Source organism: Medicago sativa, chromosome 3, assembly GCF_051527215.1.
Source record: "Medicago sativa cultivar Bolivia chromosome 3, Bolivia_mono, whole genome shotgun sequence".
Lineage (NCBI taxonomy): Eukaryota > Viridiplantae > Streptophyta > Magnoliopsida > Fabales > Fabaceae > Medicago > Medicago sativa.
The window spans coordinates 69,226,662-69,247,869 of record NC_140751.1 but is presented as its reverse complement, the minus strand read 5'-3'; the positions used below and the strand labels follow the sequence as shown (position 1 = coordinate 69,247,869).

The 21,208-nt window shown below is 34.5% G+C and overlaps 3 protein-coding genes across 4 annotated transcripts; 2 read left to right on the top strand and 1 right to left on the bottom strand.

Moving 5' to 3' along the window:
• Positions 1-928: 928 nt before the first annotated feature.
• ALY4 (ALWAYS EARLY 4) lies at positions 929-5,343 on the top strand. 2 transcript variants are annotated; one of them, XR_015031705.1, is made up of 7 exons: positions 929-1,064; positions 1,899-2,183; positions 3,048-3,191; positions 3,294-3,362; positions 3,969-4,156; positions 4,468-4,737; positions 4,791-5,343. XR_015031705.1 is itself a non-coding variant. In XM_085753204.1 (7 exons), exons 2-7 carry the CDS (start codon positions 1,953-1,955, stop codon positions 5,113-5,115), a joined length of 858 nt encoding a protein of 285 aa, XP_085609330.1. In that variant the 5' UTR covers positions 929-1,064; positions 1,899-1,952; the 3' UTR covers positions 5,116-5,343. The 2 variants fall into 2 exon arrangements, 1 of the variants encoding a protein (XP_085609330.1); XM_085753204.1 differs by having other exon boundaries at positions 4,468-4,518; positions 4,941-5,343.
• A 1,526-nt stretch (positions 5,344-6,869) lies between these two features.
• On the bottom strand, positions 6,870-12,010 carry LOC146939598 (alpha/beta-Hydrolases superfamily protein). The gene is made up of 5 exons (XM_085753203.1): positions 11,141-12,010; positions 9,665-9,723; positions 9,375-9,503; positions 7,808-7,943; positions 6,870-7,454 (listed from the first exon to the last, which is right to left on the bottom strand). The coding sequence occupies exons 1-5, from the start codon at positions 11,840-11,842 to the stop codon at positions 7,119-7,121; spliced, it is 1,362 nt and encodes a 453-aa protein (XP_085609329.1). The 5' UTR covers positions 11,843-12,010; the 3' UTR covers positions 6,870-7,118.
• Positions 12,011-19,146: 7,136 nt separating this feature from the next.
• On the top strand, positions 19,147-20,815 carry LOC146939597 (F-box protein SKIP19-like). The gene is made up of 3 exons (XM_085749789.1): positions 19,147-19,490; positions 20,201-20,423; positions 20,534-20,815. Exons 1-3 carry the CDS (start codon positions 19,147-19,149, stop codon positions 20,813-20,815), a joined length of 849 nt encoding a protein of 282 aa, XP_085605915.1.
• Positions 20,816-21,208: the final 393 nt, after the last annotated feature.

Here is a 21,208-nt window from a genome sequence, read left to right as displayed (position 1 = left end):
ATATCATATCTAAACTAAAACCCCCGCCAAAAATTTCACATAACTATAATCTAACGTAAAAATCTACAATTCACGATCTCTAAACCCAATTACGCCAAAAAATACACCGGCGTAAACATGACATGTGTATGACTTTTTGGATATTCTATGATGCGACGAGCGAAAGATTGGCTAAATGCAGTTTTCAAAGATTAGTCAAATTCTCTATTGCTTCTTTCCAATAACAAAATAAATTCACAAGTGTTTGACTTGGTCATACAGTAATTGATATCACGAGTACACAGACTATTGCAGAGGTGAAGGATCTGATTGACAACAATAGCTTTCGAGCAGACAATCTAACACGCATTTAATGAATTATACATACCATTACTAATATTCATGATCATGAATAGATTACCATGTTTGAAGTACTTATTAGACACAACGTCTCATCGTCAACATTAGTACCTAATACCATTGCCGTTAATTTCCATAAAAACTTGCCAAGAAGTGCTACATTCCGTCTCAAGCCTCCAAACCTAACTTGCGTTGAAAAGTACCAAAATCACGATAGAAAATCACATTGAACTAGAAGCTGCACATCAAAACTTCTTAAAATCACAGTGTTCAAAAGCTTTGAATTCACAGTATCAGTTATCCTCTATATAACCAAACACGCTTAACGAATATACATCTCAATACTAATTTAGCCTAAAATATCAAATCTAAAATCAATTCAATCATACTATCATACATTGAAATATCTTTTTAGTTTTTATAAAATTAAAATAAATAAAATAGTCATGAAATGTGAGGATATATAGATAAGAAAACAAAAATATCTCCCATCCATCCATGACGGCAGCTGTACGCGGTTTGGAAAAAAGCAAAAAGACATGAAAGCCCTTACATCACTTTAAATTGACACAAAACGCACTTTCTTTCTGAGAATCCAAATCTAAATTTTCTCTCATCCGAAACCCTAAAACCTTCTTCAATTTGAAACCCTTATTTTCCTGCCTTCGTCATCTTCATCAAGCTCTTACCCCCAAATTGAGATTTTTTTCTATCATCTCCACCAGGTATTGAATTTTTTTATCTGTTTTTTTTTTTTCCAAATTGAGATTTCGATGGGTTTTTTTTTGCTGTGATTGGGGTAGAAGATCGTGAATCGATGATTTTTTTATGGGATTGGGGTAGGAGATCGTGAATAGATTAGGGTAACAGGGTTTTTGATTTCAAAATTTCTATTATGTGATTTGTGAATAGTGTAGAATTATGGATCTGATTTGGGGGAGGTTGTAAAACGCTTTGATCTAATGCTTTTTAGGTTATAAATCGTTATCTGGTTGTTAATTGTTGAAATTTGGAGGTTGTATGATTTATATGAAGGTTTATGCGTTTCAATATTGAATTTCTATCGTTATTATCAATTTTCTTATAAAAGAGATGATAAATTGTGATTTTTTAAAGTTGGATTATAGTTATATGGATTTTGAGTTTGGATCTGGTTTTTCTGTTTGAAAAATTGTGATTTTGGAATTTTGTTGTGGGGTGTTCAATTGGGGATGGCTAATTAGATTTTGGTGCTGACTGTTTGTTTAATAATACCTAATTGGGGTTATATCCGACGTGGATTTAAGTTTTGTAAAATATTTTCAAGTGAATCTCCGGGAATAACGGTTACGCAATAGCCGGTACCGTGACAAGTTATATTTTATTAAAAACCTGTACCGTGACAAGTTATTTCTTCAAATTATGCTATCTGGTGCTACTCTAGATGATAACGCCGGTCTTATATGAGTCTTATATGAACAAGTCATAAACATACGATGTTTTAATTATTTGAATTCTACATCCTTGAGTAATATTGGGTATTCATGTACAGGTAGCTGATTAAATTGTTAATTTTGCAGGGTTACATTACTAAAATTTCTTGAAGGAATTTGACCTGTTTTATTGCAAGTGCAATGGCTTCTTCCTTGGATATTTCCCTTGATGATAGAATTAAGAGCAGGAGTAACAGAGGCAGGGGCAGAGGACGTGGCAAAGCCCTTTCTGGCCGTGGAAGTGGGACTCTAGGTGGTGGAAGGAGGACCGGTGCTGTTAATGGTAGAAGGACTGGTAATGGTGGAAGAACTGCTGTTCGTAGAGGCCCACTTAATGTCAACACTCGCGCGTCATCTTATGCTATTGCCAAGGCAAGCTCAAAAATCGTGGATGCTTATACATGTTCTTGAGATTCTGATATAGTATAAATTGCCCTATGTCCATTAATGAGATGATTCAGTATTATAGAAAACTCAAAAGCAACCGGAACTACTTTTATTATTAGTTCCGTGATAGAAACTCAAAAGCAAGAGGAACTACTTTTATTATTAGTTCCGTGGAGAAGCTCATGCTCAACCATTTTGCATAGTTTCATAGTGTCACAATTTATTTGCATCTATGAGTTGTTTGCTTTTGTTTTTGAGGGCTTTGCTACAGATCTCTGATGTATGCAGGATTCTTTGGTGAATCCTAGCATATTTTCTGAAGGAGCTTCATTAGGTGATTTTCAAAATGGAGCTATTACAAGTAGCACAAAAATCATATAACTAAAAGTGGGGTTAAAATGACAATATCATTCTAATTGTTTCATTAAGATGAGGTGACTTTAAATCTTTGGCTGGTGTGTGCGGACCTTTGTTTTATTGGATCCTCTTGCTAAGTATATGGTTGTGCGGTGCAAGAATTCAGTTACTTCCCTGTTTCATGGTGTTTTGAGATGGAGCTTTTCGCTTACTATCAGCACTGGAGCTCTGACTTGTAACATTACACCGGTTTAAATGCAGTGGGTTGAATTCTTACTCCAATTTGCCATCTTTAACATAGAACACTGATGTTTGACTGTGGGTTTTCATTTGAATATATCACCATGACCGGATCTACTTCATTAATATTGTTATTGTTTTAATCTGGGGATATTCCTGTTCTGATAAATCTTGAAGAAGTAAATAACTTTTTTGGTCATAATCTGACATGTTCTTCTGCCATTCTGGAACTGTTCTGTTTGCTTTGGCCAGTCTATTCGCAGACCCAAGACTCTTGCATGGCAGAGTGATTTGTTTGAGGATAGCCTTAGAGCTGCAGGAATTCAAGGAGTAGAAGCTGACACAAAGTTGTATGTTTCCAATTTGGACCGAGGAGTGACCAATGAAGACATAAGGGTATAGATCATGTCCTATCATCATATGCTTCGTTCTTAGTCACTGTTTCTAGCAAACCTCTCTGGCGTTCTCTTGACAGTTGAAACTTTATTTGACACTCAGGAACTTTTCTCTGAGCTTGGGGAGTTGAAGCGCTATGCTGTTCATTATGACAAAAATGGACACCCAACTGTAAGTATTTGGATTTTTTTATTTTAAACTCATGTCATTTTGTTTTGCTTAGTGTTTGTGATTAAACTAATTTCTTATCTGTTTGTGATCTTCTACGAGACCAGTCTTTTTCACATCACAAAACAATCCACACCCAATTGGAAATTATAAACTAAAACTAATTTCTTATCTGTTTGAGGTCTTCTGTGAGATCAACAGTCTGCACCCAATTGGATATTATAACCTAAAACTAATTTCTTATGAGGTCTTCTACGAGATCAGCCTTTTTCACATTTTAGTGTATAATTTCCAATTGTTGGGTGGGGATTGTTTTGTATCAGATCAGATCATAGGCCCCCAAATGGATTCCATAGAAAGCTGGCCATTAATCGTTTTGAGAAAATGATACAGTAATTGCTACTTTGCCGTTCATGTTGAAATTAAGGGTCACCAAACAGTCTTTAAATGTTTTGGGAAGTTGTATTTTTTAGGTTGTCTTTTCTTCAATAACAAGTACACAATGTATGTTCTGTTAAGTAGTAATCATAACAGTTTTATTTTATACTTTTGAGCTTTTCAACTATGTTGTCATGTTTTATTAAGTATAAATGTTGCACCATGTAACAGGGTTCAGCTGAAGTTGTCTACAATAGAAGAAGTGATGCATTTGCTGCTCTGAAACGATATAACAATGTGCTTTTGGATGGAAAGCCCATGAAGATTGAGATTGTTGGAACAAATTCAGCATTGCCTGTAACTGCACGGGTGAATGTCTCTGCTATGAATGGACAGAGGAAGAGGACAGTTGTCATGACGTAAGTTGCTCAATTTAAGCTACCCGACTTTTGTTTGATACGATTCTGTCAATCCCTATACATCTGCTCATCACTTGGAACTCCCTGTGGTGATTTTTTAAACAAAAGTTGAACTGTATTTGGTCAAAAATTTATATTATTCAAGACCCGAGGGAGTAAATATTATTTTGTGAATGGTGAAAATTGATGTCCATATCTAAACTACTAGATCAAAACAGGCAGCAAGTGTCAGATATATTTTTCCTCTAATTGTTCTAAGTTCTGTTGAAATCTTCAATCACTTATTTACATTTTTGTATGGGGTGTTCCAGGCCTAGAGGTGGACGAGGTGGAGGTCCTGCCATGCTGAATCGTGGTGCCGGGTAAGTTTTTGAGATCAGTAGTGGTGTATTTTTTGTTTATTATTTTTGGTGAAATTTGTAAATTTAACTTATAATGGTGCTATTTCATATTTATATGAAGATTTACATGCATTTGTATATATCTTATGCATTTGATTATGATGGCCTGCAACTGTAGAAGTAAAATGACTGGTAGAAACTAGACTATTGTTTGGCATCTATAGAAAATTTCCCATTTAGGTTGGCATATATTAAAATGTTTGTTTGGCATCTATAGAAAATTTCCCATTTAGGTTGGCATATATTAAAATGTTTGTACATGCATTCTTTCTTTAAATATTTTGAATGGTGAAATTAATGAATTGTCATCTGCTTAGAATGGGCTTTTTTTTTTTTTCTCAATGAAGTTGCTTGCTGATGACCTCTCATTGTTATTTTTACAGTTGGGGACGTCGTGGTGGTTCAAGGGGTGGGGGTGGGAGCGTGCGTGGACGTGGCCGAGGCCGTCCTGGCAGGGGTGGAGGTCGAGGTCGTGGAAGAAAGGATGGAGTTGAGAAGTCAGCTGAGCAGCTTGACAAGGAACTCGAGACCTATCATGCCGAGGCTATGCAAACATGATCTCAGAATCAGCAAGTTTAATTAGTACTTTTAGTCAAAATATGCTATTGGCTTGCTTGTACAGAAGCTTTTTGTCATTGTCATTGGCTTTACCTTGAATATTTCACTTCGCTGTGCTGATAAATGTTATCCTTTTTGAACTGCGTTGGAATCTTGTTAGGGGCTGAATGATTAAGTTGGTTGATTTTGAAGCTGCCAGTTTATATGAATTGAAGTTGTTTTTGCCAATTATTTTACTTCATTATTGGTAGAACTTGTTTTTTCAAAGGTATTGGTAGAACTTTTAGCCAGTCTTCACTGATTCAATGCATATTTCAACTCTTTGAAAATTGCTACCTTTGGTGATGGATTATTGGCTGTGAAACTCAGCTAGAGGTAGAACTTAGCTGTAGTTTTTTCAAGGCTTAGGAGTTGGTTAATTTAATTGAAGACTTATGAAGTGTGTTTATCTACCCACCTACTTTTGTAGTTGCTGGCCACAATGAAAAGAAGCTGATATGAACTACATTTTACTTAAGCCTGGATGCTTCAAATGTGATGCCGTTACTACCTCAACAACATTGGAGGGATGAGAACAAAGATTAACACCATATTGGAGTAATTGTTAACTCCATATATCAAGTTAATAAGCAGTAAAATGTGGATTTTTTAGAATGGCTATATAAATATAGATGTTAAAAATAATGACGGATATGTGATAATAGGAGAGAAGTAATGATGGGTATGAGATAATAGGAGAGAAGTTGTTAACATGAGTTAATTTTGTTTATATTCCATTTCAAATTCAAAAGATGAGTTGATTTTGTTATATTTATTCCAAACGAAGTGGTTTTCAATTTATTTATTGTGTTGTCGACCAATCTATAGCAAGAATTTCCAAAATAATGGTCATTTTGTCGACCAATCTATAGCAAGAATTTCCAAAATAATGGTCATTATCATATAGTTGTCACTTGCCTCAAACTCGTGCATTTCGTTGAGAATGCTTGGCTTAGGAACCGGATCTCAAGAAAGTTGTTCAAAGGGGTTGGTTTGCTAGTTATGAAGAAACATTATGGCCAAAATTCAAACACTGTTGCAGAGCTGATAGTTTATAGTAGGTGTTTACACTTTCAGCTGAAGAGAGATGTAGATGATTGTGTTATGGAGCTGGAGAGAACTACGTTTTTGAAGAGAGCTGGAGCGTTTTTGAAGAGAGCTGGAGTTGTTTTTATATGCTATGGCTATGGCTATGGCTATGGAGTATGAAAATAAGTTGAAAAATGGTTTGCACGTTATTTTAACTAATGATCAGCTGCAGGACTGCAGAAAATTGTTCTCTGGAATCCCCTTTATTATATAGAACCCCTCAGTAGTATTAACTTCTTTTTCATATATACCAACTTTGTGAATCAGAAAATCATCTGCCATTCAAGGTAATTGCCTTGCATTGATTAGTAACATCCACAACTGAAAATTAATTAATTGATAAATTTAATAAGATAAAAAGAGATGAACCGAGAGACAGTTACAGCCGTGCAACTAAATAATGAATCAATAAAAAACTATGTTTGTTTATGGTACTCAGAGGTGGTGGTCAAGTCCTATGACATGTTTAGGCATTGGCTAATCACTGCTAGCTTCTCTTTATTTTGGATTCTGAAACACTTCGTATTTTGTAGTACTTTCTTAGGCACACCTTGTGCTTGGAGATTGCTACTGTTGTGTTAATATAAGATAACTTGAAATAATTATCTAAAATGTACGTCTTCTCATAACATGAAAACAATTTGTCAATTCATGTTAATTTCACAACTATACAACGAAAATCTCAGGTTTTACCTCAATAATATCACAACCGATTGGAATAGCACCTCTCCTAATTGTTTGTAGTTTTTCCTTCTCGAATGTTGTTTTTCAAACAAATGTACATCTTTTCACATCTAAATTTTAAAACTCAAGAATGCCTATAAGACACAAGAACCAAATACATCAATGTGTGTTGATATTTAAACCTAAACAAGTCAATGTTGGACATTTGTATCCTCTTCAATGTGTTTATCTCCTCTTTCATTCTCCAAGAGCTTTTCAACAACTTCTTCCCAGTTTAATTTTCCACCACTTGGTTTCGATTCGCTACTTGAGGCGGCTTCTTTGTCACCACTACTACCGGATGCTGCCTCACCTTCATTATCTTCTGATGGTTCTTTCTCAACGGTGTCCACTGCATGAGGTACATTTAAGCTAACAGCTCTTTCTAAAGCATCTTTATGTTCTTTTTCTATCGTCTTCAATCTCTCAAATTTTTGTACCGTTGGTGGGACTGTCATGGTTTTGGAGCTGTCCTGATCCTTCATTAACTAAACGGGCACACGATGACAAATCAGAAATTCATCAAATGCGAAAAAGGGTTAATAAAGAGAATTCCACCAACAGTTTGATATATGAAACACTAATAGACATTGACACCGAGCACGACACTGATACTGACACCATAGAAACCAGTAATAAAATTATAAGAATGGAAGTGATTGGATGTAACCATCTGTGCCAGTATCGTGTTGGTGTCGAACAATGAACACCTCCAATTTGAAGTGCCAGTGCTCTGAAATTTTGATTCATTGTTATTCTAAATAACAAAGAGTCTCCAACTTCAACGAACACTGTTAAAATATAGCAAATATTAAATATTTTTACAAGATAATTTACTTACTTGTAAGGCTTTCTCTGCCTCCCTTTCGATCCAAATAATTCCATGATCTGATGTTGAGTTGCAGGACAAGACGATATGCTCAAATCTTCCGTCAACAGGAATAGCAGTCCTCACTTCGGGAGGATATCTCCCACATCTGTTGTGTTTCACCAAGCAGCAAGGAATAACAACAGTATTAGCATTGCATGTGTATGATTCCTCTGTCGCACTAAATGATCATTTCTAAGGCCATATAAGTAATATTGGATATTGTTCTCTTATGCGGCTCACAAAAGATGCTACAAATAGTGAAATATGGAGTTCCTTTTATTTAATGCACTTAGAACTTGGAAAGAAAGGTAACCTTATTCCCCAAGCATATCAAGAAAGGTATAATTTCATGAACCATGCTGTCACCCAAACTATATTGAGCAAGTCATTTAGCACCAGAGTTATCCCGTGTAGGTTATGGCTCACAAAATAACAAGGTTCAGGAGCCTAAACGCATCATTGCAATTTGCAAGTCAGATTTCATCAAGAGCCTGAATTTTAATTACAAAATTGATAGGGTTTGATTTAAAAAAATTGGGATGGACTTGTAAATAATGAATTGGCTTTTACTAGCTTCTTTTTTTGCGAGTTGTTTGGTTTATGTGGGTTGGGTCCGGGTAAAACCATTACCCACATTTTTTAACTGGTTTTGTAATTTTGCAAACCACTAATACCCATTTACCCAACCCAGACCGTCAAATTGGGTCGATCCGGACCGGTTTGAATGGTTTTTCTGGTTTTACCGAACCCATGTACACCCCCTAATCCCACATATAACTATTGGGGAAAACCACAAAGCCAGTGATTAACTTATCCACCCAAGGATCTTTGGTGAACAACTCTATCTAAGCTCTAAAACAACCGACTGCTTTACTTCTAGCTTCTCTGCTCTGATTCAAAAGGTTTTCGGGATGTTATTTTTGGAGTTCTGAATTCTAGAACTGGTCAATTCCCCTTCCCAGATCCCACAGCAAAGAGAATGAAAAAAAAACGAAAATTTACGTGGTTCAGCACCTTTTACCTACATCCACAGAAATACCTCAACAAATGTTTTTAGCATCTCAAATAAGATTACAATAATCATAGCCCAACCCAGTATGTGTATCACTCTAAAATACTCTCATTCAATAGTAACAAGAAATGATAACACTCACATCTCAAACATCAAATTATCACACACACCCCCCACTCTCTAGAACATGGTTTGTATCAACTATATTATCACCCAAAACAAGGGATGCTTCAACTCTTCGCAAGTCTTCCTATTTATAGAATAGGACAGCAGCATCCATTCATGAATATAACTAAGTGTACATTAATTGTCCCACTCTCAAGTCTCAAAGAGTCAAGATACGTTCATCCACCTCTTAGAATGTAACTCTAAATTTCTCCTCACTTGCATATATTTGGAGGTTTGAAGTTATATTCTTTTGCTAGGTTTCATAAATGCACCTATAATTCGCACAAGACCAAACACAAGTATATTCCTAAAATATTTGTTTTAGTATCAGAAAAAAACCTGTTTGCAAGTCAATACCTGCAAAACTTTCGTTCGACAATATGGTACATTCGTCCAGGTGCGTAAAGTCTCCTTGGATCTCTTAGTTTCCGATCCTCAGGTATGAAGGTGTCCCTCAAGCAAACCAAGAATAATAAGCAGGGCAAGCTGTTTCAATCATCAACACCTGGTTTAAGAGACCATTATCGCATTTTGCTATGCTCAATAGCAAACATAAGAAAATCAAGAATAAATTACACACACACACACTTAAGTTGATGCCCAATGCCTTCATATATCAATATCACAAGAAGGGACGCACTACTAACCAAAATATTGATTTGAATATATCTTCTAATGGAGTGGCCGTTCTTGGCAGGAAATCATCCTGCACCAATAAATAACCGAATAAAATTAATAAATTACTCCACATAAGATTAGTAATAGTAACTACAAGCAGTTTGATGAGTCAAAAGTCATCTACATTCTTCCATAGACAAAAGAGATAGAATAAAAATGTCACAAACATCTATATACACATAAGTTTACACACAAACGGCTGCATAGTGTAACATGCTGCAAAACCATTGGATCTAAGGGATCTCACTCTTAAACGCAACAACTTTGCAGCATTCTGCATGGTACAGCTCTTGCAGAGAATCCAAACCCGTTGATACATGTATCAGTTCTACATTTGTATGTAGCTTCTTCTACCTTATTCGGATTTTCTCTAGCCCTTTACATCTCCTCTAACAAAATCTAAGGCATTGAATCAATCTAGCAAATGAAAGTGTTAATCTTCTAGCTCCTAAATTAATCAACAATTATGATTTGCTATAAAGGCAAGAGGGGTTGCAGAGAATCCAACTGCAGTAAGGGATTCAGATTCATTGCAGTAACATCACGCAGTAATCAATCTCAGACAATAATTTGAGATCAGAAGGCTCACATCACATTATGAATTTATCATCAGATCACCTTTACCATTAATTTGAGATCTGACAACCAAGATCAATTACTGTATGACACAGTTATTGCGTGGAATCCAAATCCAAAATAATATGGTTGAGACTTTAGATTAGGATCGCCACCATACACCCAAAATGCAACAACTAAGTAAACTAAAATAAACTGAGTCAGACAACACAACAAAACATACAACCAACAATATCAATAGTAGCTAAATGTCAAGTAGCATAGTAACAGTAATCAACAAGGGTCATGTTTGGATAAACAACTTCATTAAGCGCTTATAGCATAAACGCTTATCACATAACTACCTACGCATAAGCAATTACTATACAACAACAACAACTAAGCCGTATCCTACTAAGTGGGGTTGACTACATGGATAAAATTACGTCATAATGTTATATTGTAAACCATATTTGGATCCAACTCATTAATCTCTAAATCTTTCTTAAAGATCCTCCTCTGCCTCTAGTGATCTGACTATCCACCCTCTTATCTACTCTCCTAATTATGAAATCTATAGATCTTCTCTCTACATGCCCAAACCACCTAAGCGGCTAAGCCTATATTCCACCATCTTTTCTACTATAAGTGCTACGTCGACGCTCTCTCTAATGTTGTCATTTCTAATCATATCTCATCTAGTCTTTCACATAAGCTATAAACCACTTTCATAACCTATCTCGGAATCCTTATATAAATAAGCTGATGGACATAACATAAGTTGTTTTTATAAACTCTCTCAAACAATCTCAAAACTTATCATGCCAGTAAATAAACTCAAATAAGTCAACTCAAACGAGCTTAAACACATTTCGAAGAAGCTAACTAACCTGCAATACAATGGAATGAATGACATGAGCATATTTAACAGCCAAATTAAGTGACATACACCTAGCAGGAGCAAGAGCATAACACCTAATCTTCTCTTTACCAATCCCACCCAATTGTTCCCTATGATTCACAACAAGAATACTCAACAAAGAAACAACACCAGAACCCAATGAATGTCCAGCAAAAACCATCCCATACTCTTCACCATTCTCCACCCACAACTTCTTCAACGTCTCAGATTCTCTATTCAACAACCAAACCGCAGATTTCAACAACCCATGATGAACATACCCACCATCAAATCTCTGCATCCCAAGTTTATTATCCAACAAAAGCTTATAATCACTTTCTTTAGCTAAATTCAAACCACGCACCCCCATTACAATCTCGCGGTGATCGTGATCGACGTAGATTATATACGGCGGCGCGTGGCCTTCAGTTTCTTCGTAAGTCACGCGCTTGATAACCCAATCGGGGTTTAAGCGGTATCCGTTTGCGGGTACGCAGAGTTTTGGATTGCGGAGATCGGGTTCGTAGATTGCTAGGATGATACGGCAGACACGTGGCACTGGTTCGAATTCGACGGCGGTGGCCGGTGGCCATGTGGCGCTGTCGTCGGCTCCGATGTATGTGCAGCGTTTCCATAGCCAACGTGCGCAGCCGAGTACTAAAACACACTCGGCTCCACATGCTACAGACATTATATCTTGAGTTGAGGTATCTCAGTCGGTTCTTGGGTCGGATACCGAGTTTATTTAAGTTTGTTGGGGTTGTTAATGGAAGGTGGATTTGGTTTAAGAGTGTGGTTTAGTTAGAGAGAGGATGCTTAATGGAGGGTTTAAGTATATGCTAATGTGTTAATGTCATGTGGGATGTGTTGTTTGAGCACATGGAATGAAAGATGGAAGATTCGGTTTGGAGCTAGCTGGAGGGTGATGATGTACATAGATTGTGACGTTTATCTATCTGTGTGAGACAGATTGTGATTTTTTGTTTCTTTTTTGTTTGATTGGGAAAGTACTAGTAGGATACTTGTCTTCCATGTGTGGATACTTCTTCTTCTTTTTTGTACTTTTATTTCTATGGATAATTACATTCACCTCCCCAGAAATCTATGTAAATGACACTGACACCTCCTTTAATTTTAAAATTTACACTAACCTCCCTTAAGTTCTCATAAAATAGGCTAACATATCCCTTTCTATTTAACGGTGTTAATTTTCTGTTGATTTGTTTTTTCCCTTTCACCCTTAGTTTCATGGACCCATCGTCAAACTGAAAACATAATTGATTATTTGTAGAAAGTTTGGATGCAGTTTTAAGGGCGCTCAAATTGGAGTAGAACAATGATCCCAATTTCATCTACTAACAAAGCATAACAATTAACATTATAGAATATTCTAAGAGAAAAAGCAAAATGAACAATGCTACCGTCCCTCGTTTAAACAAACACTTTTGGTCACACCCACTAATACAATGACACATCACTATTTTCATCAAAACCATGTAACGGGCAACCGGCATAGTCGGTTTGTAAATTCCAACATTCCTTTTATTCTCTTTCATAAACAAGGGACACCATTCTTCAACCTTTGTCACCAAACATCCATTGATGTTGGTCGACCCGAAAAGTCAACACCTCACCTAATCATTGCTAAACCTTGCTCTCTACAGATAATTTACTTTTAATTTCGATTTTATGAATTTGCAAAAGATGGAGAATTTGACAAGTCATCGAACCAACAACATAAAATTGAACAATGGAAATAAAAAAATCCGAGAGAGGAGGACATAGATATGAACTCCAATCATGAAACTGATTATTATTGTCGGAAGCTAGAAAGAAGTTGCAATTTTTAGAGAGAAAGTTATTATAATCAATATCAACATCTATCATTAACAGAGGTAGGAGAATCAAAATGTTAAAACGACAGGGAAATAGTGGTAATTGTTCGAAGTAGAACTAAATTAATGTATGATGTTGAAGAAAAAGACGAAAGATGGCGCATATTGATGGGGGAAAGTTGGGTACTAGGGTTCTTGGGTGGGTTAACATTAAGCACCGACGGACTTGAATATTCAGTAGATAAAAAAGAAAAGAAAAGAAAAAAGGTTAACGTAGAGTACCGGTAAACAAGTAAATGGATAAAAAAGGTGGATGATGTGACTAATTTTTATCATAATGTGTTGAAAAGGTGTGTTAAAGGCTGTGACCCTAACATTTCTCAAGCAAAATACCAAGACCATATGTGCATGTTTATATATTTTTTGCTTACTTTCTTTTTCCTCTACAACTTACATGTATTTCAAAATACATATTTAAATTAAAGAACACCATTTTTTACATCAAAATTTGGATGTCAAAATATTATTTATGTTATTAAAAAGTTAGGGTTGACTCAAGGGTAAGAGTAAGACCACTAAGGTAAATTGTTTGTCAAAATAAAATATTGAGTAAAAAAAAAAGTCTCATACTCTACTATTTTCATAAAATAAAATAATTTTTATTTGAAATAAATATTATTTCTTCAAAGATTAAATGAGAAGATTACATTAATTTAAGGAATAATTTTGTTTTCCAAAATGTGAAAAAATTAAAATTTAAACAATAATTAGTAGTTTTACTATATGTGTTTAGGCCACACATCTTTAAAAAAAAAAAAAAAACTCATCCAAAAAATCCGTGTTAGACTTTTCAATATGTGTTTAGGCCACACATGTCAAAGGTATCAATGATTTCATAATTTTTATATAGACATCTATAACAAGAAGGGAAATAACTGAAAGGAAAATTGTTATAATAGATTTAGCCGTGTTTTTTCTTTCTAATTTAACAAAAAAATTTACAAGAGGAACTTTTTTTTTTTTTTTGAATAATACAAGAGGAACTTTAAAAGTGGTAACACATTCAACTCGAACAACCTTCTAAATCTAATATTTGTAAACAAACCCAACCTAATCATTGGACACAACTGCTCTTGAATCAACATGAAGTTCCACTTCATACGATCCACACTTTTGAGCCAACTTCAAGTCTCATAATTTTGCTACAAAGGCAATGTACACACCAACCATTTCAAGAAGAGTGAAAACCACAAATCCACTCACGAGACTCCTCCACAATGTGCGACACTATTCGTTCTAAAAGCTTCTTCCGTATTTAAAAGAACTCATCCTATGTCTGAATGTTGCCACTGAATATTTTCCATCACCAATTGCCTGCCTGCTATCCATAACTTGCTCATTATGGAATTCTGAATTCTTATATATAATTCCAAACTCCTTTACTAATCTCTATACATGGCTCAAAAGGCAACACAATTTTTTTTTATTTTGGTACAAAATAATTCATTTTATTAACCAAATAATATCAAACAGTTCATTTAAGATGTTGGTTTATCGCGTGACCATTCCCCCCTGATGACCTGCTCCCTCTGTTGAAGAATGATGCTTCAGGAACTTGGTTCCTGAGATCTTAGTTGCTTGTCTGTTTTTTTTTTTTTTGCTGTTTCTTTGCTTCTGTAACAAAAAAAAAAAAACAGTTCATTTAAGATGTAAATCGAACCTTCACATGTATTAAACACAATTGTTCATTTTTTGTGTTGCTCTTAAATTAGTCAACGTTTTTTCTTGGGTTTTCATTTCAGTTTCACTCACTTCCTCACTCTCTCTTTTTTCGTTCCTTCGTTAAAACCCTAATCGAAACTCTTCCATTCCACTTTCGCACTTCTACATTCTCACGCGCCACCACTCTTTAGATCTAACCGCAATGCTCAACTAACTCTACCGCAAAATGTCAAACTCCGATCCCAACAACCGCCACCGCCACCCTTCCTGGCCACCGCCAACTGATTCCAAACCAATTCCGCCTTCTTCCTGGGCGAAGAAAACCGGTTTTAAACCCAAATTCTCTGGTGATACTAATGCTAGTAATTCCGATCAGTGTCCAGTGTCCGGTTCGTCCTCCATCAAACGGCGTCGTACAGAGTAATAATGTGAATGCGACCGTTCCGGTTATTAAAGATCAAACGGTGAAGAAACGGAGGGATTCTGACGGTGTTCCGAGTACTAATGGACAGGTGATTCCGGCACCGGGGACGGGGACCGGTACAGGAACAAAGCAGGCGACGCAGGTGAGGAGGACGTTGAGGAATGAGGAAGTTGTTGATGGTTTGGTTGTTGATGATGAAGGATTTGCGTCTATGCATGCTCATATGAAGTATGAGCTAAGAGATTTTCCTGGTTTAGGTATAATTCAAAATGTTTTTGGAAATTTTGTAGTTTTGATTTTGATCTATGAAGCACGAACAGAGACACTGGACACATGATGCCGATAATAATTCAACAGAATGAAATAATTTAATGTAATCACATGTGTCAGTGTAGTGTCAGTGTAGAGCATTGATACGTTTCAGACATTGGACAAGTCTTTGATCATAAATGTCCGTGCTAAGGGGATTTTGATTTAAATGATTTTGAGTTTTTTTTATTTTAAAAGTCAACGTTTTTTCTTATTTTTATTCATATGTTGCTCTTAAAAACAACTGTATTGGCAGCAAAACCGTTGGTTGCCCGGTGTACAAGATTGAATAGGCTATTAGCAACCAGGGATAGACAAAAAAATTGAACCTAGATGTTGAACCGAACCAAAAAAAAAAAAAGAACCATTTCTAACAGTTATGGAATTGAACTGAAACAGTTAAGGTCAGTTTGGTTCAAAACAGTTTGGTTCAGAATAGTTTTGGTTCGGTTCAAAACAGTTCAGTTCGGTTTTAAAAGTTTTGAAATTCAATTTTGTTTGGCGATGAAAAATCTTGGGAACACCTCTTTTGTATTAGACATTTGATACTTAGAGACTCTTCTCAACGTATCATTTAGATATCACAAAAGAGTTATATTAATGAAGTTCAAAGTAAATTGACATTAAAGTTAATAAATTATGGGTGACCTCAATTACAGAGAGAGACTTTTCAGTCTCAAATATTGCCAATTAAAAAATTTATGAATTCAGAAAATTAAGTATTTTCCTACGCCTTGCTTATAGGATTCTTATGTATGATCTTATTATACGCATTTGAAAATAACATATATAATCAGATTATTTGACAGATACTTGAGCAATTCAAAGTTTGAATAATTGAAAAGACAATCATAAAGATTATTAAAGAGAACAAGAGATATTATGCTCACTAGGTTTGATTATGGTTAACCAAAAGTTTTGCACACCCCTAATGCCAAGTGCCCCGTTCTTGGAAGAAGTTTATCACAAAACAAATATTAACTCTATTTTAAAATAAGTGTTGTTTAACGTTTTTACAAATATATTAGAAATTTAATAATGTTTTTTAAGAAAATTACATTTTTACTAAAATAATCTTGTTACTTACGACATTTATTTTGCTAAAACAATACTATTTTAATGTATGGAAGAAGTTCAATTTTCAGAAATGTTTAAGAGATGGAGTAATTTTTGATGATACACACTCACATAGGAGAGTACTGTTGTCTGGGAACAAGTGTCTATATCCAATACTCTCTCCGGTCCTATATATAAGAAAATATTCTTTTTTATATACATTTAAAAATTAATGTATCTAATCTTCATTGTAAACGAGATACATTAATTATTCAATGTACCTAAAAAAAGAATCTTCTCTTTTATATAGGACCGGAGGGAGTATCCATCATTCATTATTAGTTACTTCGCTAAGATACACCGCTTCACCATGCCAAATGCTAAGATACACTGCTTTCTCAGTTTTGAGAAAACAAAATTCTCTATCTGAGAGTAATTGTAACTTTCAAAAATCAATCTAACATTTAATATTTTTACTATTATAATCTTATTTATTAAATTTTATCAAATTTAACTATTTCATTAACTATAATTAATAAAAATATTTTAATAAATATATTAATTTTACAATTAAAATCAATACAATTAATCATTTTTTAAAAAATAATACACAAATCTTAAATCACTACTCCTTCTGGTCACATTTATAAGCAACTTTTACTTTTTCAGATTCATTAAATAAGTGATGTATCTAAAACATAATATAGTATAGATACGTCACTTATTTAATGAATCTAAAAAAGCAAAAGTTGCTCATAAATGTAACAGGAAGAAGTATTATCCAAAAATAAATAATACTCCCTCCGTCCCATAATACTTGACACAGTTGACCTTATTACGCATGTCAATGCATAACTTTGAGATTAAATATCTTGAATAATATATTAGAAAAAATTATGAAAATTTGATATTTTGAAAATACTCATCGAGACAAATCTAACGACATCTTATGTGATATTATTTATCTTTGTATATTAATAGAAAAATACGGTCAAAGTAAGTTAGGTCAAATTTGCACATTTTCAAATGAGTCATCTATTGTGGGATGGTGGGAATAACAACTTTCTAGAAATATCAAAGAAATGGAGTAATTGATTATTGATTTGATACTCCCTCCGTCCCATATTACTTGACCTATTTAGAATATTTGCACTATTCATGTACCATGTTTTGACTCTATTTTTCTACTAATATATAAAAACAAAATATAACATATAAGATGTTGTTAGATTCGTCTCGATTAATATTTTCAAAATATCAAATTTTCGTAATTTTTTCTACTAGATTATTAAAGAAATTTAAGTTTAAAATTGTGCATTGGCATACGTGACAGAGTCAACTAGGTCAAGTAATACATAACACACTCTCCTAGAGTGCAGTCTCTGAACAAAAGTCTCATGTCTACTAGACTACTACTACTACTAGTTAGACCATTTACAATGGTCTGTTGAATGAAGCATTAAACAGAAAATTGCACTCCAATGGGTTGTTTAATGCTTGTTGAAGATTGACATGGATGAGAGAGAGGATGAAACCGTTCAACACAATTGAAAGCCTGCGAACTGCCACGCGTCACGCTTTGATTGGGCCAAAATTGGCGCGTGTAGCACAATCGCCGACAGGGCGCGTTAGTTGCAGAGGAAGGAGAGAGAGAGGCAGAAATGTGGAATGATGGGGACGCGTGTTGGTCTTTGATTGGTTGTCCGGTTTTTAATTTTTTTAATTATTGTACATCAATTATTTTGTTGAAAAATAATTTTAAAAATATATATATATATATATATATATATATATATATATATCAAAATTCATGATTTTTTTCTCTCTATAAATAGAGACTTGGTTCATTTCATTTGGACACAGAAAAAAATACCAAGTTTTTCACTATCTTCTTCTTATTATATCTTTCTATTAGCAAACTAAGTGAAGTTTTAATCTTCTTTTTAGAGAAATGGATCCCAAAAATAAAAATAAATTATTTAAATAATTTTTTTTCAATTTTTTTCAGTGTTTCTTTATTTTAATTTAATTATAATCGATAATTATAATTTTATGTAATTATAAAAACAAAAATATAAAATTAAATAAGAATAAGAAATAAAAGGTGGTGGGGTAGAGTGTTGAATGAAAAAAACCATTGGAGAGGTTAAAGTTGAATGAGTGTTGAATTAAGAGAGAGAAAATGATGTGGAGTGTTGGGAATTGAAAAAGTGGGTGTTGAAGGGTGTTGAATGGGGTTAACCATTGTAAATGGTCTTACAAGTTACAACACCAACTCACTCACTCTTGCCTTCTTTCTATCTTTCTCTCACACACTCCGAGATTTTTTTTCTTTGGTACTACTGACTGCTACTACTCTGAACAAAATCTGTTTACATATCGACTACTACTGGTACAAGTGATTTGGTACAGTACACGCCAACAAGTATTTCCTCCGTCCTTATATAGGAGGATCATTTGCCTCTAATAAAAGGGTGCTTATATATAGATACGGAGGAAATAGAACTTAGAACAGCAACTCACTCTTTTCTTTAAAAATACCAACCACCAACTCATTCACTCTTACCTTCTCTTTATCTTTCTCTCACCCTTGGTTATCCTCCTCTCCGATATTTCTTTTCTTTATGAGTTCTGGTTCTATTTATGATGATGGCATCTTGTTCCGTTCCTACTCATGAAGCAAAAGGTGAGAGCACAATGGTTCCAAATTGGCTTGAGCTTCCAAGTGACGTCACAGTAAACATCCTTCAAAGACTTGATACAATTGACATTGTGAAAAGTGCATGTCTAGTTTGCCCTCTATGGTGGAACATTTTCAAAGAACCTCGAATGTGGCGAACTATTAGAATGGTCGGTCACGGTTATCGACCCTGGGATTATCACCATTTGGTAGAGATTTGTTGTCATGCCATTCGAAGAAGTTGTGGTCATCTGGAAAACATTTATATCAACTCTTTTGGCTTTGATGATCTCCTTCGATGCTTAGCTTGGAAGTATACTTTTTTCTCACATACAAATGTTATTTTTTTGTTTTTCATCATCAATGATTTTATTTTTAAAATGTTTTGTTGCTCAATGTTAATGATGGCTCTATTTGTATTATTTTTAGACTTAAGTGCAATTTTTGTCCACTAAGTATCACAATTTTGTGATTTTGGTCTCTTATAAAAAAATAAAAAATAATAACAAATCAGTCCCATAAATTTACTCCATTTTGTACTTTTGGTTTCTGTACTAATTTTGATTGGGTCAATACATAGGTGGCACTTAGATCACTTTATTTATTAGGCTTGATTGGAGATTGGCCCCTTATATATCATAATCTTGTGAAAATGATGTGGCACGTCACTTTAAATGATGTGGGTGTCACGTATGCATTGGCTTGGTCAAAATTGGTCTGGGGTCAAAAGTGTAAAATGGGTAAATTTAGGGGGCTTATTTATAAGAGGTCAAAATCACAAGATTGTTATACTTAAGAAGTCAAAACTGCAATTAAGCTTTAATTGAGAAATGTTAATGCTCGGACATTTTTCAGCGACCATAGTTAGTAAGTATTTTATGAAATTGCATGTAATCGTCTTAAAAATAAAAATATTTGACGATTTTAAAAAATAATTGGTTATTTTATCATGCTTAAAAAGTTGTCGTCGTTAACAAGATACTTTTTAATTCTATCAATAATTTTTCATTTCATATTTTACAGTTCCAGTAACCTACGATGCATGAAACTTGGTGATAGTTCAAGAATTTCAAATCAAGGATTCAGTGACGCTGTGAGCAAACTTACAAAGTTAGAGGAGGTAGAAATTTTCAACCTATCGAGCTATTCCCTTGAAGTTCTTGGTCGATCTTGCCCTCATTTAAAATCTCTAAAATTTGTGAATACAAAAGTACAAGAATGCATGGTCATGTATGGTGATGCTGAGGCAATTGCAATTGGAAAAAACATGCCTGCACTACGTCATCTTTTCATTAAAAAAATGGTCTCACTGAAGTTGGGTTGATTGCAATTCTTGATGGTTGTCCTCTTCTCGAGACTCTTCATCTTGAGGAATGTTATCAACTAGATTTGACTGAAAGTTTGTTGAAAAGGTGCGTTACGCAAATCAAAGATTTTCAACTGTCAAATATGTATAACCGTGGAAACCGTTATTGTCACAGTCATTATGATGATTCTGGAGACGAGGATTATATTAATCTATTTGGAGATGAGGATTATACTGATGTTTTTGGAAATGAGGAGTATATTGATCTATTTGGAGATGAGGATTATACTGATGTTTTTGGAAATGAGGATTATATTGATCTATTTGGTTGATTATGGATGTGAAGGTCTAAGTAATGATGGAAAATAAGGTGAAAACTCCTTCAAGAGACTCAAAAGCTAATGATTTTATTGCAATAGAATGTTGTTCAAGGCTATGGAAAACATGATTTCCTTTTTTTTTACTTATGTGTTTGTCCTTTCTATCCATGAGCATGCTTTATGTTGTGAAAGTGACTCAAAATTGGAGTTTGGAGGCCAAAATTGATGTTTGCTGAAAGTAAAAATCGGTGGCCGATTTTGGCTGCCTTTTGGGAGGCTTCCTGTTCTGGAAAAATCGGTGGCCGATTTTGCGTGTTGTTATTTTTCAGAAACGTATTTTTTGGGCCAGATTTGTTACAATTTTATGGGAGTTTCTTTTACTATAAATATAGGCATTGTATCAGT